This window comes from Aquarana catesbeiana, linkage group LG04 (assembly GCF_042186555.1).
Source record: "Aquarana catesbeiana isolate 2022-GZ linkage group LG04, ASM4218655v1, whole genome shotgun sequence".
NCBI classification, from domain to species: domain Eukaryota; kingdom Metazoa; phylum Chordata; class Amphibia; order Anura; family Ranidae; genus Aquarana; species Aquarana catesbeiana.
The window spans coordinates 40,633,932-40,652,383 of NC_133327.1; the positions used below are offsets into that span (position 1 = coordinate 40,633,932).

At 45.3% G+C, this 18,452-nt stretch overlaps 1 protein-coding gene across 1 annotated transcript in view; it reads right to left on the reverse strand.

Moving 5' to 3' along the window:
* LOC141139190 (cytochrome P450 2C5-like) overlaps nucleotides 1-18,452 on the reverse strand; it is a 108,000-nt gene that overhangs the window by 43,243 nt on the left and 46,305 nt on the right. The window contains exons 6-7 of the mRNA XM_073625110.1: nucleotides 13,336-13,512; nucleotides 756-897 (exon numbers count right to left, since the gene is read on the reverse strand). Of these exons, the coding sequence (XP_073481211.1) occupies nucleotides 756-897; nucleotides 13,336-13,512 (319 nt within the window). The remainder of the gene's footprint in view (nucleotides 1-755; nucleotides 898-13,335; nucleotides 13,513-18,452) is intronic.

Sequence of the window (18,452 nt, forward strand, 5' to 3'; positions counted from 1 at the left end):
ACTAGCATTGTATGGCCACAATAGGACTGGGACACTAATATAAAGGGGACTGCACTGTAATCATTGCAGTTCCCCTTTACAGTGCAGTTCCCTTTATATCATGGTGTCCCTGCACCGTGATATAAATAAAAAAAAAAAAAACAAACAAAAAACACACACACACACACACTAAAAAAGAGCGAACTTTACCATCCTATGAAATTCGAATAGAATAAATTCAAATGAGTGCAAATTCAAATCGAACACATTTGAATAGAAAAGAAAGTAAAATAAAATGGAATAGAAAAAAAAAAAAAAAATAGCATATAACGGAGAATATAACCATTTCACAAAATTCTAATTTTGAATATAATAAATCCAAATAGAATGAAACAAATTCCAAAAAACAAACAACAAATTCATGTAAATAACGAAACAAAATGTATTTTTTCGCTCTGCACAGGTCTAGTGTAACAGATGACTATACAGCACCTGACCACAACCCCCTCCAATTCCTTTTGTGACAGTGGAAGGGGGACACTTCCTGTAGCCATTAAACAGAAAGCTCATTAGGGAGGTATGGACAGAAAGTTGTAGGCAGTATCTGCAGGAGCCTGACAGTGCACCTACACTCTATGGATCATGAGTGCAATGCTCTGCAGGCACTAGAGAAAATAAATTAATTCTACTTTTTTTTTTTTCAACCTGCAAAAAAGGTGGTGTTTTTTTTGAAAGGTGAACTTAGCCTTTAACAGAAGTATTGGTATTCATCTTACGTTGGATTTCTGGGTACTTAATCATGATCAGGATGCTCCATCTCAGAGTGGTGGATGTAGTTTCCACTGCACCACCAAACAGTTGGGCCAGCAGCACAGTTAAGTTGTCATCATGGTAATACAGTATAGTTTCCGGCTTTCTCTGAATGAGGAGGGGAAAAATAAAAATATATAATAAAATAAGAAAAAAAAAAAAACAAAAAAAAAAAACCACACAACACACAATATTTGTGGTAATTTACTACCACATTGCTTCATCAGTTGCAGGTACATTAAAGCCTAATTTCAGGCTCTGAACCCCCCCCCCCCTCCCCCCAGGGAGCTGGTCTATTCACAGCTCTGCAAGTTTCTTCGCTCTTCTGCTATGTGGAGGGGGGGGGGCGGTGCCTTTCCTCCAATCAGATCTCACACAGTGTATACCCAGAATTCCCTCCCACTGCGCAAACAGGAAGAAAGATTTCTAACACAATGTGTACTTTCTAAAGAATAGAGAGGGAAAGATTGCAGATATTCATGTAAAAACACATATGTAGGGAGATTGGTTTCATCCCTGTGCATCATCTGAGGCTGTTTACTTCACTGGGTACAAAAGTGGCAGTGTTTTTTTTTTATTTTATTTATTTTTTTTTTTTTTCGGTCCGTCAGTGGAGCGAGAGAAGATGAATGGACTTTGTGAGACATTTTTATTTTTTTTTAACCACTTCAGCCCCGGAAGGATTTACCCCCTTCCTGACCAGAGCGTTTTTTGCGATTCGGCACTGCGTCGCTTTAACTGACAATTGCGCGGTCGTGCGACGTGGCTCCCAAACAAAATTGACGTCCTTTTTTTCCCACAAATAGAGCTTTCTTTTGGTGGTATTTGATCGCCTCTGCGATTTTTATTTTTTGCGCTATAAACAAAATAAGAGCGACAATTTTGAAAAAAAACGCATTATTTTTTACATTTTGCTATTATAAATATCCCCCAAAAATATATAAAAAAAACATTTTTTTTCTTCAGTTTAGGCCGATCGTATTCTTCTACATATTTTTGGTAAAAAAAAAAAAAAAAAAAAAAAATCGCAATAAGCGTTTATTAATTGGTTTGCGCAAACGTTATAGTGTTTACTAAATAGGGGATAGTTTTATGGCATTTTTATTAATACATTTTTTTTTACTAGTAATGGCGGCGATCAGCAATTTTTATTGTGACTGCGACGTTATGGCGGACATGTCGGACATTTTTTACACATTTTTGGGACCATTGTCATTTATACAGCGATCAGTGCGATTAAAAATGCACTGATTACTGTGTAAATGACACTGGCAGTGAAGGGGTTAACCACTAGGGGGCGGGGAGGGGTTAAGTGTGTCCTAGGGAGTGATTACTAACTGTAGGGGGATGGGCTGTGTGGGTGACGTCACTGATCTCTGCTCCAATGACAGGGAGCAGAGATCGAGTGACACTTGTCACTAGGCAGAACGGGGAGATGCTGTTTACAACGGCATCTCCCCGTTCATCCGCTCCGTGAGGCGATCGCGGGTATCCCCGCGGCGATCGAGTCCGCGAGACCCGCGACCCGACTCACGGAGCTCCCGGCCGGCGTGCGCGCTGCCGGCGGCGCGCACGCAATGGCACGGCGGGGAATTCAAAAGGACGTACAGGTACGTCCTTTTACCCAGTCGTGCCATTCTGCCGACGTATATAGTCGTGAGCCGGTCGGGAAGTGGTTAATAAAGGACTTGTCCCAAGCCTTTATGACAATAACTTGCATATAAGCCTTTAAAATTAGCACTTTTGATTATTCATGTTAGTGTTCCATAGACTTTAACAGTGTTCGAACAAATGTTTTGCCTGTTCGCATGTTCTGCTGTGTATCGAACCGTGGGGGGGGGGGGAAGTGTTCGGCTCATCCCTATTAGGCTCCTGCTGGAAATTTCAACCCCATCACACACACACACACACACCTTTGTGTCATCAGCAAAAACAAAAAACAAAAACAAAACACGACATCTCTTGCTCAACAAACCTTAGGTTATATCACTTACATATAGATTAAATAGACCCAGTACAGAGCCATGTGGTACACCACTAGTGACTGCTCTGTTCTGAGTGAACCTCATTTACAACCACTCTAGTATCCTTTAACCAACTCCATATCCACTAAACCACCCAAGAGTTAAGTCCTAGCTTGTACAACCTTGGTATTAGATCATTATGCGGAACTGTATCAAATACCTTGCTGAAATCAAGATAGGCAATGCCCACAGCACCGCCCTGGTCCAAAACATTGGTAATATAGACCTATAGCAATTGATGATCAAACTGGAAGTGGAACAGCAAAAACATGAAGCTGTAGATCTGCAGTAGGGATGAGCCCGATGTTCAAGTCGAACGCAAGTTCGACTCGAACATTGGGCGTTCGCGGCAAATTCTAAAGTCGCCGGAACACTGTTAAAGGCTATGGGACACTAACATGAAAAATCAAAAGTGCTAATTTTAAAGGCTTATATGCAAGTTATTGTCATAAAAAGTGTTTGGGGACCCAGGATCTCAGCAATATAGATAAAGCTCATTGAAAAAAAAAAAAAAAAAAAATCGCGTGCGGTGACCCTAAAATACATACCAGGCCCTTCAGGTCTGATATGGAAATTAAGGGGAGCCCTGCGACAATTTAAAAAAAAAAAAAAAAAAAATTATATATATATATATATATATCTTATCTGAGCAGGCTACCTGGCAGGCCGCAGGTGAAGGGGGGCAAGAGAGTGCCCCCCCTTCCTGAACCATACCAGGCCACATGCCCTCAACATGGGGAGGGTGCTTTGGGGTCTGACCCCAAAGCACCTTGTCCTCATGTTGATGGGGACAAGGTCCTCATTCCCACAACCCTTGCCCAGTGGTTGTGGGAGTATATGGGCAGGGGGCTTATCGGAAGCCCCCTTTAACAAGTGGACCCCCAGATCCCGGCCTCCCCCTAAGCCCAATGTCACCGAGTGGCCCCTCCCTCAGCTATGCAAGAGCTGTCACAGAAGAGTCAGACGGTGGGAGCCTCCCATCAAGGTGAAATGGTCGCAGCTTTTTTTTTTTTTTTTCTTCGGTCCATTGGGCGGCGTGAATTTACATTGCGGGACATTTTTATTTTTTAATTTTTTAATAAAGGACTTGTCCCAAGCTGTCTCTTGTCTTTACCATTTTTGACACTTTTTTGTGAAATGGTAGGGGTACTATGTACCCCATTACAATTTTACATGAGGGGGCGGGATCTGGGGGTCCCCTTGTTAAAGGGGCTGTCAGGGCGCTGACAGCAGGAGAAGGTCTTTAGGACCCAGCATCTGTCAGGGCACCAATAGGGGAAGGGCTCTAGGACCCAGCGTCCCCAGCAGCACATCACATAGGCCTTTATAAAAGGAAGTTAAAGTGGGGTTCCACCCAAATTTTGAACAATATCTGTAAGTATTCTCCTTGCCTGGATGCTGACATGCCGTTTAAAAAAAATGTAAATCGCCGTAATTACCTTTTATTTTTCTATTCTTCTTTGCACTTCCTGGTTCTCCTCCCATGGGAGTAGGCGTGTTTCTAGCCTCTCCCAGACTCCTGGGAGCTAGTCTCAGGCTTTCCAGGATGCCACTGAGCATGTGCGGGAACGAGCGGTGAATGCTGGGAGCACAGCATTCACCACATCCAGGAAATAAATGCTTGTGGGCTTCAAATGCCCACAATGAAGATGGAAACCACCTGCAGTGAATAATATAAGTTATTCTTTCCGACGAAATTTGACACAGGCGGACATATTACACACAATATGCGAGTATGTAATGCTGAGAAGAAAAGTTTGTGAATGAACTCAAAAAAAAAAAAAAAAAAAAACGATAGATAGGTGGACCCCCGCTTTAATCAGTGCTTGAAGTTGCTGACTGAGCTCAGCTTGTTACCCGTGTTCCTGGCTCCTGTGTTCTAGTTTCTGACCCGGCTTGTTCTTGACCTGTCTGCCCATCTCCAGTCCCTGACCCCGGCTCGTCTCACGGATACCCTCTGCCTGCTTCTTGTGTTTGACCCGGCTTCCACCTGACTTAGTCTGCTCTGCTTTAAACCTGGTTCTGATCTCGGCTTGTGTTGACTACTCTTATCTCAGTGACTTTACAGACCTGTCCCACCTCACAGGTGCCACCTGCCTGCAGGCTCTGTTCATCACAACTGAGCTTTCTGCAAGTAGCTTCACAGGCGACCTGTGCTACTTTGTGCCAGACTCATCCTGTCTCACCTTCAGGGGAGTCCGGAACTTAGCTGCAAAGGAAGCCCTCTCTCCATTGGCCTCCAGCACTTGGTATGTGATTGTATCAGTCAGCCATTATGTCTGAGGCCGTGAGAGGTGTTTCTGCACTGGAAGTGCTGTGGCAACAGATGGCAGCCCTGACAAGCCATCAAAAACCTGCAAGATGGATACTTCCAACTCAAAAAGGAACATCTCCATACCCTCACTACTTCAAATGCGTCCACCAAACCCGACCCAGCCACAAGCTCCGCCTCTACAACAGCACCCTCCAATTCAGCTGCTGCTGCTCCACCTGCTGCATTACTGTCTCTCCCAGAACCCAGAGTCCCCATTCCAGAACCCTTCTCTGGGGACAGACGAAGGTTCAGGGCCTTCAAAAATGCCTGCGAACTTTACTTCACCCTGCAACCTAGGACTTTCACACTAGAGACTGTCCTAGTGGGGTTCATCATCTACCTCCTATCTGATGAACCACAATCCTGGGCTCATAACCTGCTTGAAAAGAGGGATGAGGTGGTAAACTCAGTCACCACATTCTTTGAAGTCATGGCGGTGTTATGACGACCCACAGAATACCGCCTCTGCCTAATCAGCTTTTCATTCCCTTGTGCAAGGCAGACTAGGTCGGAGAGTTCCCTAGGTGGGCAGATGATACAGGTTGGAATGATGCAGCCCTAAGATTCCAATGCTGCCTAGGCCTGGTCGAAACCCTCAAGGATGAGCTAGGCAGGTCTGAGGCTCCCGCTACACTTGAGGCTCTCATTCAAGTTTCTATTCAGGCAGAAGCGGCGCTCCGAGCAATCCCAGAACTTTAGGCCAACTTGGGTACTACCCAAAGTCCCAGCCCCAGAAGTCCCTGGCTCCATTCCTCCAACATGTCCAATGTAGAGCCTATGCAGATTGATCTACTCCAACCCTCTTTGAGCCACGAAGAAAGGGAACATAGGCGCCTAAACAACCTATGCATCTATTGTGGAGCTGCAGGCCACTTCCCACGTAACTCTCCCATCCGGCCATGTAGGTCCAGGCACCTATATCCCTCATACCTCCAGCTATCCAGGACTGTCTACTCACATAATTTTTCCTATCTCTTTGCAGGTGGCTGGAAAAGAGGGCAAATTACGAGCAATCGTCTACTCAGGAGCATGCAGCTGCTTCTTGGCTATTAACCTTGCAAAAGACTTATATTCCTCTCCTTTTCAAGAAAAAAAAAAAAAAAAACCTGGACATACACCTCGCTGATGGCACTCCAGCTAGCTCAGGGCCTGTTACTCAAGACTGTCCCCATTCTTGCAACCTCAGACACTGGTCAACAGGAACTCCTTTTTGATGCGATCAGATCTCCCATTTTTCCAGGCATGCTGGGGATACCTTGGCTGCAGGCCCACAACCCATCAACTGGTCCAAAGGGGAGGTCACTTTTTCCTCCAGCTACTGTCGCCAACACCGTGGCATTCCCATACAAGTCGACCCCTCTGCGTGTCTAACCATTCAGCCTTCAACAGATACCAGTCAGCTTGTTCCCTCAGCTTACCATGACTTCCTTGACGTCTTCGACAAGAAGAAAGCAGATACCGTACCTCCGCACCGGCCCTACGACTGCCCCATCAAGTTGCTTCCTGGAGCAGAGATTCCTTTTGGGCGCATGTTTCCATTATCCGAGGTTGCGTTGGAAGCTCTCAGGCAATACATTGATGAGAATCTGGCCAAGGGTTTCATTCGTCCCTCCTCCTCACCTGCAGGAGCAGGCATTTTCATCATTGAGAAGGACCACTCCCTCCGGCCATGTATTGACTACAGGGAGCTCAACAAGATCACTGTCAAGAACAGGTACCCTCTTCCCCTCATTCCAGAGGTTCAGAGCAGCCCGAATGTTCACTAAGCTGGACCCGAAAGGGGCCTACAACCTGGACCGTATTAGAGAGGGGATGAATGGAAGATGGCTTTCCGAAACCTGCTTCGGTCATTTGGAGTACCTCGTGATGCCCTTTGGGCTATGCAACGCCCCTGCAACGTTCCAACACCTCGTGAACAATATCTTCAGAAAGTACCTTGACCTGTTTATGATAGTTTACCTGGATGACATTTTGATCTTCTCAGCCTCACTTGAACTCCACCAGGAGCATGTCAAGAAAGTATGCCAAAGCAGAAAAGTGAATTCGAGAAGCAGTCCATCCAGTTCTTAGGAGTCATAATCTCCACGGAGGAGATTTCAATGAACCCCCAAAAGGTCTCGGCAATCCTTGAATGACCTACACCATCTGACAGAAAGGGAGTCCAAAGATTTGATGGTTTCGACAACTTCTACCAGAGGTTTATCAAATGCTTCTCGACCATTATTTCCCCAATAACTTAGCTTACTTGCCTTCATACCCATTTCATCTGGAACTAGGAAGCCCAGGCAGCCTTTGAATGTCTGAAGATCTTCTTTACCTTTGCTCCAGTATTGCAACACCCGGACTCAGCACTTCCTTTTGTTCTTGAGGTTGATTCTTCCGAAATAGCTACAGGAGCTGTCCTCTCCCAACGTCTGGGCCCAAAGGCCTTGTTGCACCCAGTAGCCTTCTGCTCCCAAAAAATTAAGCCAAGCCAAAAAGAATTATGATGTAGGCGACAGAACTCCTGGCAATTAGTGTAGCATTTGAAGAGTGGAGGTATCTGTTGGAGGGTGCTACTCACCTAGTCATGATCTTTACTGACCATAAGAACTTAGAATAATTTGAGATCCGCTAAGCGCCTAAGGCCCCAGCAGGCCAGATGGGACTTATTGTTTTCAAGATTTAACTTCCATTTGACATATAGACTCGGATCTAAGAATGGGAAGGCAGGCGCCCAATCGCGGATGTTACCTGAATCTGCTCCCCTGAGCACCATTCTCTGCCCAGAACTTTGTTTATTCTGCCTAGCTTGAGATCGATTATTGAACAGGCCTCTGCATCTTGCCCTGAAACAGAGCATGCTTCTCTAAGGAGACAGGACGGATTACTCTGGCATCAAGTCTTCCTAGCCCAGGAGGCAAGGCTTCCAGTGCTCAAAAGATTACATGACCACCAATTAGCTGGCCACTTTGGAGCCCGTAAAACTAGTGAGCTCATCCAACGGTCCTTCTGGTGGCCCAACCTTGATCGAGACTGCAGAGCCCATTTTAGAACCTGCACTGTGTCTTCGCAGCAAAGGTGACAAGACTAAGCCTTGGGGATTATTAAGATCCTTAAAATGTCCATAACCGTCCATGGGAGATGATCTCCATGGACTTTATCATAGATCTTCCGCCCTCTGAAGGATTCACTACCATCCTGATGGATCGCCTGTCAAAGATGGCCCATTTCTTACCCATGGTAGGCACACCTTCAGCCACAGAGACAGCTCACATCAGATAGATCATGAGACTCCATGGTCTGCCCAACAACATTGTCTCAGATCAAGGAGTACAGTTTACCTCCAGAATCTGGAGGGCTCTTTGTAAAGCCCTGAGTGTGGAACTCTGCCTTTCTTCGGCCTACCACCCCCAGAGTAATGGGCAAACCGAGCGTACAAATCAAACCTTGGAGCAGTACCTACGTTGCTTCTTAGCCTTTTCCTAAGACAATTGGGCTTCCCTGTTTTCACTTTCGGAGTTCGCCTATAACAACTCACTACACTCTACCAACCAGTCCCCGTTCGGGGCCAACTATGGATTCCACTCTTCAGCTATACCAGAGACTATACCCGAATCAGCAATGCCTGCTGTACAGGACAGACTTGCCTTCATACAACGGAATTACCAATCCATCCTAGAATGTATACAAAAGACTCAGTCCAACTATAAAAGGTTCTTTGACAGGAAACTAAGAGGGAATCTCTCCCTTAAAGTCGGTGATGAAGTATATCTATCTAACAGCCAACCTGAAGTTACCGTACCCTTCGAAGAAGTTGGGGCCGAGAGATATTGGCCCTTTTCCCATTAAGCGTGTAATAAACCCAGTGGCCTTAGAGTTATCTCTGCCCGATTCATACAAAATTCACAGTCTCTCACGCCTTTCTCATCAAGCCAGCCATTTCGGATCCTTTTCCAGGTAGAGTAGAACCACCTCCACCATCGGTAACTGTTGAGCGGGAAACAGAATACGAGGTGGAATCTATTCTAGATTGCAGAAAATGAGGTAGGCAGATCCAATAATTAAGTGGAAAGGATATCCACCCGAAGAAAGCTCCTGGGAACCCGAAGCCAATATACATGCCCCCAGATTCCTCCGAGAGTTTTGGGCCAAATACCAAGAGAAAATTGCCCAGATGGGCATCCGGAGGCTGCCCGTTGGGGGGGGGGGGCACTCTTAGAGTGCTGACAGCAGGAGAAGGTATTTAGGACCCAGCATCTGTCAGGGCACCAACAGGAGAAGGGCTCTAGGACCCAGTGTCCCCAGCAGCACATCACCTGGGCCTTTTTAAAGGAAGTGAATCAGCGCTTGAAGTTGCTGACTGATCTCAGCTTGTTACCCATGTTCCTGGCTCCTGCATTCCCTAGTTTCTGACCTGGCTTGTTCTCGACCTGTCTGCCCATCTCCAGTCCCCGGCCGCAGCTCGTCTCACAGATACCCCCTGTGTTTGACCCGGCTTCCACCTGACTTTGTCTGCTCTACTTTAAACCTGGTTCTGATCTCGGCTTGCGTTGACTACTCTTATCTCAGTGACTTTACAGACCTGTCTCACCTCACAAGTGCCACCTGCCTGCAGACTGTTCATAACAGCAGCATTCCCGAGCTTTCTGCAAGTAACTTCACAGGTGACCTTTAATACTTTGTGCCCGACTCCTCCTCTCTGCATTGGCCTCTAGCACCTGGTATGTGATAGGGGGCTTTCCAGATTCTGATAAGCCCCCCATCCACATACCCCCACAACCATCAGGCAAGGGTTGTGGGGATGAGACCCTTGTCCCCATCAGCATGGGGACAAGGTGCTTTGGGGTCAGTCCCCATGTTGAGGGCATGTGGGCTGGTATGGTTCAGGAGGGGGGGGCTCTCGCCCCCCCCCCCCTTTTCCTGCAGCCTGCCAGGTTGCGTGTTTGGATAAGGGTCTGGCATTGATTTTTTTTTTGGGGGGGGGGGACCCCTACGACTTTTTTTGACATTTTGGCGCAGGGTTCCCCTCAATATTCATACCAGAACCAAAAGGCCCGATAATGGACTGGGGGGAGGGTGCCCATGCTTTTTTTTCAATGAGTGTTATCTATATTGCCGAGACCTGTGAATTCATTACAGCCACAATAAGTTTTAAATGACAATTTTTCCTTTAGAAATTTCATTTTGCTGTGGTACTGATCTAAACATGGGAAAAATTTGCCAGTTTACAGGCATACTATAGACACCCCCAGGCACGATATTTAAAGGAATATTTCATTTTTATTGTTTCAATTTAAGAAAAAAAAAAAAAAAAAAAAAAAAACCTGCTCCCAAAAAAACTGCAGTTTTTAAAAAAAAAAAATATATATGTTTGCATTGATACATGTACCCTGGGGCAGAACCTGGGTCCCCAAACACTTTGACAATAAAAAAAGTGTTTGGGGACCCTTTAAAATGAGCACTTGAATTTTCATGTTAGTGTCCCATAGACTTAATGGTGTTCGTGTGTTCTGCCGAATTCTTTGCCTGTTTGCAAGTTCTGGTGCGAACCAAACCGGGGGTGTTCAGGTCATCCCTAATCTGCAGACTCTGCCTATGTCATGTCTGAGAATTGCGAGAGTGGCTGAACAGAATTAGCTCAGTTTGGCTGTAGCTCCACTTATAGCTATCCTTTAATATTGGGTATAAATTAAATACAATTTGCTTATTTACAGTTCACCCAGCCTGTATTCTATTCTCATATAAACCTCCAAACACGTTGGATGGCTAAAACCATTAAAAAAAAAAAAAAAACCAGACTGCAGCTTTCCTAAAAAGGAGCACCAGCCATGGTCACAGAGGTGCTTCCAAACATATGAACACTGAACACATGTAAGGGGCCTTATGACTGGCTGGGTGTTGGCACCAACAGGTGCAAGTCCCCACTCAGCTTCTTCTAGGATAGAACAAATCCACCTGCTTGTAGCACTCTACCCATGCCATATTGTGCCTATCTCCTTGAACAAGGCCTTCCCACAACATCCCTGGTCATTGGCCTTTACATTCAAAGAAAGGAATGTCCACACAAAACAGAAAAAAAATAAATAAGTTACCGCACTTTGCTAGTGTTCTTTAGAAGACGGCATTGACCCATCGCATACTATCCAGGGTTGCTTGGCATTCCTTCACAAAATCACACATATGGTGGACATACTGTAGCAGGCATGTCAAAGGAGAACATTACTCAGTACTGTTAAAGTGTTTGTAAATGCTTCAGGTTTTTGTTACTTTCCATGCATGAAGTTAAAAAAAACCTATGTGCAGCAGCCCCACACCCCCAATACTTACCTGAGCCCCATTGCAAGCCTTGGCTCTCCACTTCATTGGCTGAGCCATTGGCTCCTGCTGCTGTCAATCACAGCCAATGAGAAGAGGGGTTGGGGCCAAGCAACAACTGTGAATGGACACAGCAGTGGCTCAGGAGCGAACCTGCTCCAGTGCCCCATCGGAAACTGCTTGCGCGGGGGGCACTTGGGAGGGGCCAGGAACGCTGCCGGGGGACCTGGGAAGAGGAGGATCTGAGCTGCTCTGTGCAAAACCTCTGTATGTATGATGACGACTTTTATTATATATATATATATATATATATATATATATATATATATATATATACACACACACACACACACACATATATTATATTATATTATATTATATTATATTATATTATATTATATTAATATATATATATATATATATATATATATATATATATATATATATATATATATATATATATATATATATATATATATATATATATATATATATATATATATATATATATATATATATATAATAAAAGTCGTCATCATACATACAGAGGTTTTGCACAGAGCAGCTCAGATCCTCCTCTTCCCAGGTTCCACCCTGAAAATCGGGTGAAAATAGTGTGTGCGTGTTATACGCCGATACTGCTATTTGGGCTGCCTAGGAGGGAACCCGGGATGAGCGCCGTCAGATTACATACAGCGAGAATCTCCTGTTTACACAATGGCCTCTGAAATAGGAAGTCCCGTCTCCTGGGCCAGCATTGGACCAGTGTTCTGTCTATCATAGAAGCCGGTCCAGGAGACGGGACTTTGTATTAAAGAGGCTGCCGATTAAACAGGAGATTCTCGCTGTATGTTATCTGACGGCGCTCGTCCTGCCCCAATCCCTGTTACCTCTGAGGCAGCAGTAATCTGAGGTGAGGCTGCAGATGGGCAGTGATCAGGCTGCATTCATGGCAATGGTGAGGCTGCATATGGGCATTGATCAAGCTGCATTAATGGGCAATTGTGAGGCTGTAGGTGGGCATTGATGAGGCTGCATTGATGGGCAATTGTGAGGTTGCAGATGGACATTGATCAGGCTGCAGATGGGCAATGGAGAGGCTGCATTCATGGGCACTGACCCTTATTTTGCTTCAAAGTTCTTTATTCAAATTTAATTTTTTTCCTGAAACTTCCCTACTAAAAAATGAAGGTGCGTGTTATACGCCGATAAATATATATATATTATAATATATATATTTTAACTTTAGTATGACTTTAAGCCACCTTCCCTTTTGCATAGTCTCTATCCTTCCCAGGGTCATTAGTATGCAGTCAGAGGGCTATGTCTTTCTTTTGGCTCTATGTATCCAGCACACAATTCCCTACTTGTTGTTCCAGAGACAGGATCACTGCCACTGAACTTCTAGCCTCAGTACATTTCTCCCAGATCCTCCAGGGGGATATAACTCACTGCAAAAAACACCTGGCCTGGTCCATACGACCTTTAGTAAACCGCTCTAGCCTCCACCAACCATAAGAGACAGGAAGACTACAGACCGCTTTTCTGGGTGCATAAGTATTTTACCCTGCCCTCCAGCCCTGTCTAGGGCCTCTGCATTAGCTGACTACATCTGCGTGCTAGTGGGGCATTTGGCTCCCCCCCCCCCCACTACACTAGCTCCTCCTGAGTTTTATATAGAAACTGACTACACCCATTACACCACAAGCATGGACTTCTCTAAAAAGGGGAGCCTTCCCCTCCCTTTGATTTTCTCCTTTACCATGAGAACAGAGCCATCTAGTTGCATATACCCACAATATTATATATTTAAATAAAAATATAACACACCACACACACACACACACACACACACCTTTTGGTTGCCTTCCTCACTGTGTGGACTTTTCATATTAAAAATGGTCATCTCACCTCTTGCTGTTTTGCCAGAAAAGCATCAAGAAGACTTCTTTGATTGTTTACATCCAGGTCTTTCCTCCGCTTGGTAAGGGTTTCTCTCATAAAATTGTGCAATTGTTTAATGTATGCAACAATGTTGTTGTGGGCTCCTGGTAGAGGATCTATCAATGTAGGGAACATGTTGTACAGCTGAAAAAGAGAGATGATCACATTAAAAAAAAAAAGAAGGACATGAATATGTTATAAAATACCACTTGAAACAAAAGGGATTAGTGAACTTGAAGCAAGGAAATAACTCCCTGGAAGCTGATACAACTTCTCACTGAACTTGTGTAGAGCTTCCCCCATAGGAGCCATTGGTGAATAGGGATTCCCCACCAGGCACAACACATTTTTTTACAGGCTCCCTTGAGTCAGGAAACAGTCCAGTAGCTTTGTTTTTTAATTAGAGGTTAATAAACTTGGATGGAGATAGGGGTGTTAGGGGATACCCACTTGACTGGAACAAAGTCTCTTTAGGGACACGTCAACTATATACACTCTTCATCCAGCACATCACTTGCTTGCAGAACAACTCAGACCCAGGTGGAACAGTTTTGTGGATCTGGCAAGGCACTTAGCCAAATCAAAGACCATTTTACAGGCAGGGACCGCGGGTCCCTTTGGTTGTGTAGAGAAATAAGTCCCACTGTCCATCAACATTCCTGTGGCTACTGATCTGAGAAACACCTAGTCAGGCACTGCCAGCCCACCTGGCTGCAGCTGCCCCTTTCACCAACCCTCCTGACTACTTCCTACAGTCCTCCTAGACTGCCACACTCAGCCACCAGGCAGTCTTCTCCCAGATATGCTAGCTGGCTCCTGCTGTCCTCTCTTTTGCTCCCGTGCCTCTGGACAGGACTCCTCATTTCTTCAGAGGATCCTTCCAGCACCCGAGCCAGAAGTCACCCTTCCCCCCCAGACTAGGGTGCTCCCCTTAAGGGCCTCTGACAGCTCTCTCAGCACTCCATCTCCAGCTTCCATCCGATCTCCACACACTGCCCCTGCTGACCTGACTGACTATTTAAGAGGAGCCTACCCCCAGCCAACCCCTTTTGCTGAGGATTGGCTGGGGACCTCTTCAATACTCCAGGCAGCTCCTCCTAACCTCCCTCCCATTCTTTGGGAAACTTCTCCAAGGTTCCAGCACTATGTCCAATGGTTCTCTCCTGCTCTGTTCTTCTGTTATCACCCTGATAACTGCAAATTCTCTGACACATGAGATAAAAGCAGGCTGCATTTTGGGTTGGTGTGGGAGCTATAAATTGATTAGCAGACAGCTTGCTGGGTCACAGAACACCTCAGGGTCTTTGCCTATGAGGAGAGGGGGTGTGTGTGTGTGCACGCCTTTCCTCCAATCAGCTGTCTTGGCTGTATGCCCAGACTTCACACTCAGTGTTAAACAGGAAGAGAAAATCTAACACAATGTGCACTTTCTAAACAGTATATAAGGCTTAGGACAGCATAACATACATGTAAAAAAAAAAAAAAAAAAAAAAAAAACTTATGTAGGGAGAATGGTTTTATCCCAGTGTATCATCTGAGGCTGTTCACTTCACTGGGTATATGCGAGGGTTTACATCCACCTTGATGGTGCATGTACTGACTACCCCTCAGCCCAGTCCTATATGCATTCCTCCTCATTGCTCAAATTTACACTCTCCCACACCCCTGCATACACACAAGATTCCCCTACCACTTCATCTGTAACCTCAATTGATAGAGAAGAAAGTCTGACAAAGTGTTTAAGAGGTAAATTCTTGAAAGAGTGCGGTAATGGTGGATTGGACGTTAAAGACTCTGGTATTCTATGAATGCGGAGATTTGAGCGTCTGGCTCTGTTCTCAAAATCCTCCAGGCGTGTTTTTGGAGGGTTACGTTTTCTTCAGATGATTTATAGCTGCTCAGCATGTGTGCCTGTAAGGAGTTCTTGCTCATCCATCTGTTGCTCGAACACTGAGGTGCAGAATGGTTTTATCCCAGTGTATCATCTGAGGCTATTCACTTCACTGGGTATATGCGAGGGTTTACATCCACCTTGATGGTGCATGTACTGACTACCCCTCAGCCCAGTCCTATATGCATTCCTCCTCATTGCTCAAATTTACACTCTCCCACACCCCTGCATACACACAAGATTGCCCTACCACTTCATCTGTAACCTCAATTAATAGAGAAGAAAGTCTGACAAAGCGTTTAAGAGGTTACCCCAAACAATAGTTCTGATGCAAGGTAAAATATTGTTCAGAAGTATAAAAAAAAATAAATAAACCAACTTCACATCAAAGAACCTGTATAGCAGGGGGGGCGCATGCAGGAAGCCATCCACGCAAGTCATGCTTGTGAGAGGCTCCGCACCTACCAGGACAGAACAGTCTTGCAGTGCCATACCGACGAGCCACCTGCCAAGTCCTCAGATAGCTGGGAACTGCCGGAGCTGCCCACGATGGTTCTTACCGGCGGCAAACTGAAAAGCAAGCCACGATACATCCGGGACGCTCTCCTCAGAGCAACACCTAAAATGGCTGAGACTCAAACTTCCCAGCCCACTCCCACATGCACTCAGTGGTCCACACTGCATATTCTGCAGCAACAGACTTCACGGGTGAGTCAGATGCAGAGCTGGACACGACCCCCCTGGCTTTCCAGTCTGATAAAACCAGCACCAGCACCAAGCCTGCTCATACAATTTGAGAGAATGCTCACTAGAGCATTAAAGAAAACTTCTGACACTATTACTGACAAGCTGACTCAGGAAATACGTGAAGTAGGCCACTGCACCTCAGTGTTAGAGCAACAGATGGATGAGCAAGAACTCCTTACAGGCACACATGCTGAGCAGCTATAAATCATCTGAAGAAAACGTAACCCTCCAAAACACGCCTGGAGGATTTTGAGAACAGAGCCAGACGCTCAAATCTCCGCATTCATAGAATACCAGAGTCTTTAACGTCCAATCCACCATTACCGCACTCTTTCAAGAATTTACCCCCTCAATTTCCATAGAAAGGTTGGAAATGGATAGAAGCCATAGAACCTTAGCACCAAGCCCAGAAGATGGACCGCCCCATGATATTGTGGTAAAACTCCACTTTTTCCGTGCAAAGGAATAATAACGGCATCCGGGAATAAAGAATCACTGACATTCCAGTGTCACTGATAACATATTCCAAGACCTCTTCCAGAATACGCTTTCTAAAATGGAAAGCAATGAAGCCCCACCTGCAGGTTTGACAACAGCACTGCATCACCCATCAATAAACAACGGAAGCAGCACTGTGAATATAAATATAAGTGATTAAATAAATACATTAAGTAAATAATTAAATTAGGTATTAATAATAAAGTTCATGATCAAATCATATAAATCAATACAGTTCTAATCCATGATCAGCCATCCAAGAGGTGAGGTAGATAAGAAACCAAAGGCAGGGGGCCCCGTCTGAGGCAAGATTGGAAGTAAGACTGGGTAAATCCTTCACCACACCACTGTGATATGAATAAAATGCGCGCTTACCAACCGGCAAGCTTAGGGAAGCTTGCGACCTTAACCCGGTCGGGGCCTTTCTTGGGATGGAGACACCACTAAGTCGCTCCTTAGACCATAAGTAGCCCACTATCCACCACGCATAAACAGAGCCTGGATATTAGGGATATTATACTCCTGACCAGGAGTTGTTCTCACTTGAGCACAGTAGTCAGATCAGTGAGCAGCTCCTGGTTGAGCCGCAGTCTCCCCGCCTGGGCCGCACGCCTGTAGTACTCCAGAGGCTCTGAGCGGAACTCTGAGCTGAACACCTCCAGCAGGCTCTTGCCCACCCAGCGTCCCTTGCAGTAAGTCTCAAAGTGGAAATAATAGGGCCTATTATTTCCCCTATTATTTCCACTTTGAGACTTACTGCAAGGGACGCTGGGTGGGCAAGAGCCTGCTGGAGGTGTTCAGCTCAGAGTTCCGCTCAGAGCCTCTGGAGTACTACAGGCGTGCGGCCCAGGCGGGGAGACTGCGGCTCAACCAGGAGCTGCTCACTGATCTGACTACTGTGCTCAAGTGAGAACAACTCCTGGTCAGGAGTATAATATCCCTAATATCCAGGCTCTGTTTATGCGTGGTGGATAGTGGGCTACTTATGGTCTAAGGAGCGACTTAGTGGTGTCTCCATCCCAAGAAAGGCCCCGACCGGGTTAAGGTCGCAAGCTTCCCTAAGCTTGCCGGTTGGTAAGCGCGCATTTTATTCATATCACAGTGGTGTGGTGAAGGATTTACCCAGTCTTACTTCCAATCTTGCCTCAGACGGGGACCCCTGCCTTTGGTTTCTTATCTACCTCACCTCTTGGATGGCTGATCATGGATTAGAACTGTATTGATTTATATGATTTGATCATGAACTTTATTATTAATACCTAATTTAATTATTTACTTAATGTATTTATTTAATCACTTATATTTATATTCACCTTATTCACAGCGCTGCTTCCGTTGTTTATTGATTGTCTTTAATGTGTGTATCTCACCTTTTAGTGGCTGCTTTTGCTTTTTACTCAATTGTTTGTCACTTTATTACTTGATTGTGTTTATTTTTTGCATTTATATAGCGCGGTGGTCTTTTCCCCTTTTTATTTACTGCATCACCCATCACTGGCATTTTCCTTTCGCCATTTGGTTCTCCTACAAGGGATCCTCATACCTATCCAAACCTGTAGAAGACCTCCGGACCACATTTCAAGACCTACATCTTCTGCCAACTGAACCAGTCGCCAAGGGATATCTGTGCAGAGCAGCTTCCAGCTCCCCCAAGAACTGAAACTATGACCCTGGTAATTAGGGGCATCTCCCCCATGCTTATATCCTCCTTTCACTTGCCTCTACAGCAAAAATTAGATGACACTTCTTGGAATAATAATAATAATAATAACAACAACAATAATATTTAATAATATTATATTTAATTATTGTTCCCCCTACTGCAACATCTGAACCCTACTACCTAGTTCATTCATTTGTCAAGATTACCCTCGGTTAGCTGTAGACTTACAGCTCCCCCATCCCTCCTCCCAACTCCTATTCCTTCCACCCATATCAACTACCCCTC